The sequence below is a fragment of the Mauremys reevesii genome, unplaced genomic scaffold (assembly GCF_016161935.1).
Source record: "Mauremys reevesii isolate NIE-2019 unplaced genomic scaffold, ASM1616193v1 Contig3, whole genome shotgun sequence".
NCBI lineage: Eukaryota > Metazoa > Chordata > Testudines > Geoemydidae > Mauremys > Mauremys reevesii.
Genome location: NW_024100840.1, coordinates 635,468 through 645,875, shown reverse-complemented (window position 1 = coordinate 645,875; position 10,408 = coordinate 635,468). Strand labels below are relative to the sequence as shown.

At 44.4% G+C, this 10,408-nt stretch overlaps 1 protein-coding gene across 1 annotated transcript; it reads left to right on the top strand.

Annotated features, from left to right (window-relative positions):
* Positions 1-3,352: 3,352 nt before the first annotated feature.
* On the top strand, positions 3,353-8,613 carry LOC120393753 (GTPase IMAP family member 7-like). The gene is made up of 2 exons (XM_039518252.1): positions 3,353-3,389; positions 7,583-8,613. The coding sequence occupies exons 1-2, from the start codon at positions 3,353-3,355 to the stop codon at positions 8,611-8,613; spliced, it is 1,068 nt and encodes a 355-aa protein (XP_039374186.1).
* The last annotated feature ends 1,795 nt before the right edge of the window (positions 8,614-10,408 follow it).

The following is a 10,408-nucleotide window of genomic DNA, read 5'->3' as shown; positions in this document are numbered from 1 at the left end:
CCGTCCTGAGGTGACAGGTACCTAATCAATATGGAGATAGCTGTAATCCCCCATTAGTATTGGGTTTTTTGTTTTTGTAGCCTCTCGAATCTCCCTCATCATTTTACAATCATTGTCACCATCTTGCTCAGGTGGTTGGTAGTATATTCCTACCACTATATTCTTATTATTCAAATATGACATTTCTACCCATAGAGATTCTATGGTACTGATTGATTCATTTCAGATCATTACTTTATTAGTCTCTAGGCTTTCCTTGGTATACAGTGCCACTCCCCCACCAGCAAAACCTACCCTGTCATTCCAATATATTTTGTACCCTAGTCTTATTGTGTCCCATTGATTATCCTCTTTCCACCAAGTTTCCTAGCCCCGTTTACCTAGCTCTGAGGATTCCTTCTGAGTTACTGGCTTCACTAACCCCTCACTAAGCCATTAATCTGACCTCAGTAATATGTAAGGCTTTAGAACAAATTTTAAAAGAAAGAATAATTAAAGACATGAAGGTAAATGGAAAATGGAATGCAATGTGACAGGGGGTTACCAAAGGTATGTCATGGCAGGCTAGCCTGATATCTTGCTTTGATAACTGAGTTTTTAGACAAGGGAAATGTGGTAGATCTAATCTTGCTGGACTTCAATAAAGCTGAAAATTAAACTGAATAAGATGGGGATTAGTACAGGAATTGTAAGGTAAGTATGGAACTGAATAAAGGGGAGATAATGAGTTGTGCTGAAAGACGAACTATCAGGCTGGTGAGAGGTTACTAGTTGAGTTCTTCAGGATCAGTCTTGGGACCAATTTTATTTCATATTTTCTTTAATGACTTTGGCACAAAAAGTAGAAATGTGCTAATGAAATTTGCTGATAACACAAAGTTGGGAGGCATCATCATTACAGAGGAGGATCAGAATATTTTACTGTAACAGTTTAATGACTTTGAGGATTGGTGTAATAGAAATGGGGTGAAATTTAAGAATACAAACTGCAAGGCCACACATTTAGGGACCAATAATAATTTCTTCCATAAGCTGAGGCCCATCAGTTAGAAATGACAGATGAGCAGAAAGACCTGGGTATATTAGTTGATCACAGGATGACTATGAGCCACCAATGTGGTGAGGCCATGAAAAAGGTATAGGTGATCCTAGGATATATCAGGCGAGATATTTCCAGTAGAGACAGAGAAGCATTAATGCCATTGAACAAGGCACTAGTAGGACCTCTGTGGTGTTTTAGGGTTCAACCCAGGCCAGTAAGAGATTGGTCACCACCCTGTCCTGTAACTCTGGGTGTTTTAATTGCTATGACTAACAGTCCTGACACCAACAGCCAGCCTACAAACATGCAGGACACACCCTGGCTTCCACCACCCAGTTGCTTTGTGCAGGGTGATCCCAACACCCTCTCAGTCCTGAGTTTCCACAAAATCATCTCCCTGCAGTTTCCATCCCTCTCCTGGAACACTCACAGAAATTATTAACTTCATTGCTTCCATAAAGAGACAATACACTGCAATTCATTAATTTAGCTGGGATTTGTCAAATACTCTTATTTCAATCACAGACCTGTGTTGGTTTATATTAAAAGTAAAACAAGTTTATTTAACAAAAGGTCATAGGTGGACGTGATACCCGGTTTAAGGAATAAAGATAGAAAGGAGTACAAGCAAATGAAAGTAAAACTATGTTTCTAAGACTAAAACTTAATTTCTGCAAGTTGCAATCTTTGCCAAAGCAGGTGTCTCAACTATGTGAGTTCCCAGAGATTTCATCCCCCTTGGTTGAAGAACACAACTTTCTGTGATTTCAAGAGCTCTGGCCCCTTGAGTCCCCCAAATGATTCATGGATACATAGATTCTAGGACTGGAAGGGATCTCGAGAGGTCATCGAGTCCAATCCCCTGCCCTCATGGGAGGACCAAATACTGTCTAGACCATCCCTGATAGACATTTATCTAGCCTACTTTTAAATATCTCCAGAGATGGAAATTCCACAACCTCCCTAGGCAATTTATTCCAGTGTTAAACCACCCTGACAGTTAGGAACTTTTTCCTAATGTCCAACCTAAACCTCCCTTGCTGCAGTTTAAGCCCATTGCTTCTTGTTCTATCCTTAGAGGCTAAGGTGAACAAGTTTTCTCCCTCCTCCTTATGACACCCTTTTAGATGCCTGAAAACTGCTATCATGTCCCCTCTCAGTCTTCTCTTTTCCAAACTAAACAAACCCAATTCTTTCAGCCTTCCTTCATAGGTCATGTTCTCTAGACCTTTAAAAGCAGCAAAGAATACTGTGGCACCTTATAGACTAACAGACGTTTTGCAGCATGAGCTTTCGTGGGTGAATACCCACTTCTTCGGATGCAAGTGGTGGAAATTTCCAGGAGCAGGTATATATATGCAAGCAAGAAGCAAGCTACAGATAACGAGGTTAGTTCAATCAGGGAGGATGAGGCCCTGTTCTAGCAGTAGAGGTGTGAAAACCAAGGGAGGAGAAACTGGTTCTGTAGTTGGCAAGCCATTCACAGTCTTTGTTTAATTCTGAGCTGATGGTGTCAAATTTGCAGATGAACTGGAGCTCAGCAGTTTCTCTTTGAAGTCTGGACCTGAAGTTTTTTTGCTGCAGGATGGCCACCTTAAGATCTGTTATTGTGTGGCCAGGGAAGTTGAAGTGTTCTCCTACAGGTTTTTGTATATTGCCATTCCTAATATCTGATTTGTGTCCATTTATCCTTTTCCTTAGAGACTGTCCAGTTTGTCCGATGTACATAGCAGAGGGGCATTGCTGGCATACGATGGTGTATATTACATTGGTGGACGTGCAGGTGAATGAACCGGTGATGGTGTGGCTGATCTGGTTAGGGCCTGTGATGGTGTTGCTGGTGTAGATATGTGGGCAGAGTTGGCATCGAGATTTGTTGCATGGATTGGTTCCTGAGCTAGAGTTACTATGGTGCGGTGTGCAGTTACTGGTGAGCATATGCTTCAGGTTGGCAGGTTGTCTGTGGGCGAGGACTGTCCTGCCACCCAAGGCCTGTGAAAGTGTGGGATCATTGTTCAGGATGGGTTGTAGATCACTGATGATGCGTTGGAGGGGTTTTAGCTGGGGACTGTATGTGATGGCCAGTGGAGTCCTGCTGGTTTCTTTCTTGGGTTTGTCTTGCAGTAGGAGGCTTCTGGGTACACGTTTGGCTCTGTTGATCTGTCTCCTTATTTCCTCGTGCGGGTACTGTAGTTTTGAGAATGCTTGGTGGAGATTTTGTAGGTGTTGGTCTCTGTCTGAGGGGTTAGAGCAGATGCGGTTGTACCTCAGTGCTTGGCTGTAGACAATGGATCTTGTGGTGTGCCCGGGATGGAAGCTGGAGTCATGAAGGTAGGCGTAGCGATCGGTAGGTTTTCGGTATAGGGTGGTGTTAATGTGACCATCACTTATTTGCACCGTGGTGTCTAGGAAGTGGACCTCCCGTGTAGATTGGTCCAGGCTGAGGTTGATGGTGGGGTGGAAGCTGTTGAAATTGTGGTGGAATTTTTCCAGAGTCTCCTTCCCATGGGTCCAGATGATGAAGATGGCATCAATGTAGCGTAGGTAGAGAAGGGGCGTGAGTGGACGAGAGCTGAGGAAGCGTTGTTCCAGGTCAGCCATAAAAATATTGGCATATTGTGGGGCCATGCGGGTGCCCATAGCGGTGCCACTGATCTGGAGATATATATTGTCATCAAATTTGAAATAGTTGTGTGTGAGGAAAAAGGCACAGAGCTCAGCAACCAGTTGTGCTGTGGCATCAACAGGGATACTGTTCCTGACAGCTTGTATTCCATCTGTGTGTGGGATGTTTGAGTAGAGAGCCTCCACATCCCTGGTGGCTAGGATGGTGTTTTCTGGAAGGTCACCAATGCATTGTAGTTTCCTCAGGAAATCAGTGGTGTCACGGAGATAGCTGGGAGTGCTGGTAGCATAGGGTCTGAGCAGAGAGTCCACATATCCAGGCAGTCCTTCAGTGAGAGTTCCAATGCCCGAGATGATGGGGCGTCCAGGATTTCCGGGTTTGTGGATCTTGGGTAGTAGATAGAATAACCCTGGTCGGGGCTCTAAGGGTATGTTCATTTGTTCCGGTGTTAGTGTAGGGAGTATCCTGAGTAGATGGTGCAGTTTCTTAGTGTATTCCCCTGCTCAGGGTTAAACAAAGACTGTGAATAGCTTACTACAGAACCAGTTTCTCCTCCCTTGGTTTTCACACCTCAACTGCTAGAACAGGGCCTCATCCAGATCCAAACTAACACGGCTACCCCTCTGATACTCTAGACCTTTAATCATTCTTGTTGCTCTTCTCTGGACCCTCTCCAATTTCTTCACATCTTTCTTGAAATGCGGTGCCCAGAATTGGACACAATACTCCAGTTGAGGCCTAACCAGCGCAGAGTAGAGCGGAAGAATGACTTCTCGTGTCTTGCTCACAACACACCTGTTAATGCATCTCAGAATCACGTTTGCTTTTTTTGCAACAGCATCACACTGTTGACTCATATTTAGCTTGTGGTCCACTATAACCCCTAGATCCCTTTCTGCCGTACTCCTTCCTAGACAGTCTCTTCCCATCCTGTATGTGTGAAACTGATTGTTCCTTCCTAAGTGGAGCACTTTGCATTTGTCTTTGTTAAACTTCATCCTGTTTACCTCAGACCATTTCTCCAATTTGTCCAGATCATTTTGAATTATGACCCTGTCCTCCAAAGCAGTTGCAATCCCTCCCAGTTTGGTATCATCTGCAAACTTAATAAGTGGACTTCCTATGCCAATATCTAAGTCGTTGATGAAGATATTGAACAGAGCCGGTCCCAAAACAGACTCCTGCGGACCCCACTTGTTATACCTTTCCAGCAGGATTGGGAACCATTTATAACTACTCTCTGAGTACGGTTATCCAGCCAGTTATGCACCCATCTTATAGTAGCCCCATCTAAATTGGATGGATGTCAAGATGTCTTCTTCTGTCTCCTTATATCTTCCCAAACTCACTGTTTTGTCCCAAGATCTCTTGCTGTTTTCTCATTCCTGTGGTCTTCCCATTCTCCTGCTGATTCATATGTAAATAGAGCTTCCATTGTTTTGGTTCCCCCCTGCTTAATTTACACAGGAGAGAGGTAGATAGCTGTCTTCCCTCCTATCCGGCAGAAAACCTGTTTTTCCCTGGGTTTGGTCACAGACTTAAAGCATAGTATCAGTGAGTATCCATAATTCCTCCTATAGTGTTAACACATACATTTCATAATGATATTAATCACAAGTGTGACACAGGCTTTCAGGAAAGACCTTACTTGTTGCATCCGACGAAGTGGGTATTCACCCACGAAAGCTCATGCTCCAAAACGACTATTAGTCTATAAGGTGCCACAGGATTCTTTGCTGCCTTTGCTAGAAGATATCCTTGTGTTCCTCTGCTGACACCACTTACAGAACTCAGCACTGAAATGAGGCATATTTGATCACTCAAGGTAGATGTGCACCTCTCCTCATATCACAGTGACAGTTCTGTCAACCTGCTCCAACTAATCTACCCACTATTCAGTACAGCTACCCCTAATATCCTGAATTGCAGCTGAATCCATGCAGCTAACAGCTAGAAGTAAAATCTTTGGAGCACAATACAAACAATGGCACAATCTCTTAGTGATTTCTTATAGCTTCCTATCATGGCACCACCCTTAAGGAACCATTCTAGAATCTATTGCCAGCTCTCGGGGGTTGGGGCGGAGGAAGAGAGAGTCAGAGTTAAGATTGCATTACGAGGATGGTGTGTATTTTAACTCTTCATTTCTTGGTTTTCAGAGGTTTAAGTTTATTAAGTCATCATATTCTGGAAAAGCATGAGGCAACACTGGGCAACCTTAACTCTACATTAACAAAATGTTTGGGCCGTTAATTTCAATAAGACTTGCATTAGGCAGCATTAGATATGTTTTTCTTGTCTGTTTGGATTGTAAATGTCACAGTTCAGGGTTAGTTGCATCTTTGATCTCTCTCAGTGTCTATGAGTACAGCTGTGCAGGTGACAGGCCTCTTGCCTACACCTGTCCTGAGGTGTCATCCCATGATTCTCCCACTTTCAGACTGGGTTCCTGGACTGCAGCAGCTGTATACACACCTTGATTCCTCTGCAGGCCCAACTGAGTTTGAGCCCTGCTCTTTTCCCTTCTGGGAGCCGTGACCAGCATATGAATATAGGAACAGTAAAGAGCCATAAAAAGAAAAGGTTTTTTCACACAACAAACAGTATACATGCTTCTGTTGTACCTAAAGTTTAAATAGGTTTAGCTTATCCAGATACCCTCGCTTCTGGGTCTGGGAGACAATCTGCACCCTTGGCTCATATCTCCCCTTTGAGCTTCAGGGCCTCAGGTTTTTAACCATTCCCAAAGTCTTTTTCTCCATGTCTCTCCACTGCTTTATGCATCTCACCAGGGGTGGCTGGAAGTAACATTTCACAGTTAATAGCCCTTGGTGTTTGCTGACGAAATCTTATCTGGGCTATTGTTTCCTTTCCTGTTGGCCTGCCAACTAACTCATGTCTGAATTAACTCTTTGAAATGCCATAGCCAATAACATAACAATCAGGCAAAAAGACAGAACATATAACATCCATAAAATATTATTAGTATCTTCCAAGTCCTTCACAGTAAACTCTTTGGAGGAGGGAACTTCCATCCCTGAGGACTTGTCTCCATGGAATTTTAGGATGTGGCAAGCAAGGATGTGAATCTGCAGTGCACTAGCTTGCTATGCAGTAAGATCCTGTGTGGGCACAGCTACAGCACAGTGAAAGTCCCAGAGTGAGCTTTGACATACTCCTGTTTCAAACCAGAGTACACCAAAGTGCACTCCGGAACTTTCACTCCATTGTAGCAGTGTCCATGTGGGACATTACTGTGTGGCAAGCTAGTGCACTGTAGATTAACCCCTTGGCTTGCCGTGCACTAACATTCCATGTAGTCAGGCCCTAAAACATTTTAACTCACATGTTGTTAAACGCTTGTGTAGATCGAGATTAATACCTTTAAGAATGTGTGAGCTGGTTGTGGAAAATCCTAGGCTCCCCTCTGGTGTTAGTTACAATGTTTTAGCTAACGTTTTAAAACATGACCAACTTTTCCTAGTCTAGACAGGGCCTTTCTGATCAGTGCTATACTCCCCCTTCTACATAGGGTAAAGTAGACCTGGCAGCAGCAGCACATCAGAGTGTAGAGGAGATGATCCAATGGCAAAGGAAAAGCATAGAGGGTTCCCAACGTAGGGTAGAATAGATCAGAATATTGCTCCATCCGAAATCAGTGCCTGAGCGTATTGATCTGAACCACTGCACCTGAAGTATACATATATTTCTAACCCCAATGAAATCTGAAATGGGGACTCCAAGGATAAGGATTTAAGGCTGGTTTATTGACCATGTTTATTATCAAATTCAAAATGTTTCATGTAAATTATTAAGAGCATTTCAGCATGTACAACTGTAGAAACCAAAAATCTATAAACTCAGCTATCTCAGAGTTGTCTGTGTAATGATGCTATGAAATTTGTTCTCAACAGACAAAAGCGACAAGGGACTGTACACTGGGGAATCAGAACTGAGAATTGTCCTTGTTGGGAAAACTGGCGTTGGGAAAAGTGCAACAGGAAACACCATCCTTGGCTTTCCAAGATTTTTCTCCCAACTCTCAGCAAAATCACAAACCAAGGAATGTGAAAGAGGGAGGCAGAACTGGAATGGGAGAGATATTGTTGTGGTTGATACACCTGGACTTTTTGACACGAGTATTTGTATGGAAGAAACTTGCAAAGAGATTAGTCGCTGCGTTGTTGTCTCCTCTCCCGGGCCCCATGCTATAGTGATTGTGCAACAGTTGGCCCGTTATACTGAGGAGGAGAAGGAAACAGTAGCCCGGATACAAGATATTTTTGGTCCTAAAGCGATGAATTACATGATCTTCTTATTCACCAGGAAAGAAGATTTAAACGATGGAAAGTTAAGTGATTATTTAGAAGGAGTAGATTCTGATCTTAAGAAGTTGATTGAAAACTGTGGCAACAGATACTGCGCTTTCAACAATAAAGCAGAGGGTGAAGAAAAGAATGCTCAGGTGTCTGAGCTAATTGAAATGATAGATTGTATGGTAGAAAAGAATCAAGGTAGATGCTATATTAATCAAATGTACGTCTTTGCTGAGACATTGCTTCAAGAAAAAATAACAGTGTTAAAGAAAATATATGAGGATGAGCTGAAAGAAAACAGAAAGAAACTAACACTTTCTTTTGGGGAGAAATTTGATAAGATTGAGGCACGCTTACAGATAGATGAACAAAAAATAAAGGAAGAATATAAAGAGCCAAAGGCTAAAGAGGAAGTTTTAAAGCAGCTGAGAGAAGATGCAGAAGAGAAGAAGGTGGCTTTAGAAGAGACATTTCTGAGAGATCTGAGGACCGAAGCAGGCAAGTGTGAAGGACTAAAACAGGGAGCCCGGAAAGAAGCCCAGAAAGTGGTTACTTTCATAGATCAAATTCGCAAAGCCTTTGTTGCCATATTTGTACGAGTCGCAGCCTGGCGAGGCTCTGATAACTGAGCTAATGTGGGTATTTTCTGTTTCACCTGGGGTTTTACATTGTTTATTAAGCATCACAAATGCAGTTTCACTTCTTAATAAAATGTAGCTACCTGCATCCGGCATGTTAACTTCATACTATAATAAATATATACAAAATCTGAATAAATCAAACACTAATACTTTCATTAATAATATTATGTATTGCTAAATGTTTATATTGAATAGTTAAATCACTTCTACATTGTAATGTAATGTCATATCTTCCCATAAATGCTTGTAACTTATCTGAAATCCACACAGTTTAAATGGCTTTGCCTATATAGTTAGCTGTGACATGTTATTTCATATTTTCCGGTGAAAGCATTTATGCTTAAAAATAAATTATGTATTGAATATACTATTGCAGACATTCTATTAGCCATCCTAGAGCTTGGTGTTCCAAAAAGTATTAATGTTATACATCTCACTTACATGGGGGCGAAGCTTGAAAAACACTAACCACCAGCTGCAGTGCATACTAATATTAGTAGTCCCATTGATTTGAATGAATAAATGTACCTGTAGCAGGGTGGACCTCTGCTCCTGCCCTGAAGGGGTTAAAAACAGCCCTGGGAAGGGGCTGTGGCTGTGGCAAGAAGCCTGGGCTGATTGGGGAAAGTAGGCTCAGCTGTGGCCATGCCCCAATCAGGCCCAGCTGGCCCCTATAAGAGGCTGTGAGCCAGAAGCCCGAGACAGTCTTCCTCTGCCTGTAGAGAGAGATGGGCCTGGCTGCAGGGAGCTAGACCGGGTACCTGAGGGGAGCAGGGCTGGGGAAAGGCAGAGGAGCTGGGGCGCTCTAGCCTGGAAAGCCCCAGACTGTGGCCTAGCAGAGGGCTAACAGGTACTGGGGGTTGCAGAGGCAGTCCAGGAGTAGGCCAAGGCAACAGGTCCAAACCCTCCTTGCCAGTGATGAATAGGCTGATACTGCAGTCTGCCCCAGGACGTGGGGCTAGACAATGACTGGCAGTGGCCATACACTGAGGCAAGGTGGGTATAGAGGGTGGGGGTTCCCTGAGAGGGGAGACCCTGAGAGAAAGGGGTTACTTTCAGCACCCCATGTAAAAGGGCACCGGAGTCCAGGGAGGGACTTGGTACCAGAGAACAGGCGGATCACTGGCCTGCAGAGGGCACTCCGTGCTGGAAACCAAGCTAATTCCCTGGAGTCACCAGCAGGAGGCACCACAGGGGTGAGTCCGACCTGTTACATGTGGTGGAGAATGCAGGCATAGCGGTCCGCCCCTGATACAAGGGGCCAGGGCAAGGACTGTAGACTATTGCCTGGACTTTGAGACGGTGGAGAAAATGAAAAGTGACTATTATTGGAGAGCTTATGTGGCTCGGCTCACCGAGCAGCAAGCGGGGCTGCTTCAGATGCTGCAGGAGCGGGCACACGGACCTCAACGGGGGCCAGGCACTTTGGGCTGGAGGCCAGTGCCAGGGCCTCAAGACTGTTTCGCCTGTGGGCGAGTGGGACACTTCAGAAGGGAGTGTCCCTACCGGACTGGAGAAGAGAGGCTCCGCCCAGAACATGGTGGACAGACTCGAATGCCCCCTGTGAAGTTAACAGGGGGGCTCCAAACTTGTTGGGCTTGTGGGGAGCGGGGACACCTAAAGAGAGTGTGCCCCTATAGGGCTCCTAAGGCCTAGGCCAGCCCAGAGAGAAGGGCTAGGGCCCAAACAGGCTGTGATAGGGCCGTGGCAGGGGAAGGTGCCGAGGGTGCTTCCACTGCCAAACCAAGGGCCACATAAAAAGGCATTGTCCCCGAGACAGAAA

What these genes read in the sequence shown, in the direction of transcription:
- LOC120393753 (XM_039518252.1), top strand. Translation starts at nt 3,353, where the DNA reads ATGGAAGCTGGAGTCATGAAGGTAGGCGTAGCGATCG. An exon ending in GAAGGTAGGCGTAGCGATCG is followed by an intron (nt 3,390 to 7,582) that starts GTAGGTTTTCGG and finishes TGTTCTCAACAG; the next exon opens with ACAAAAGCGACAAGGGACTG.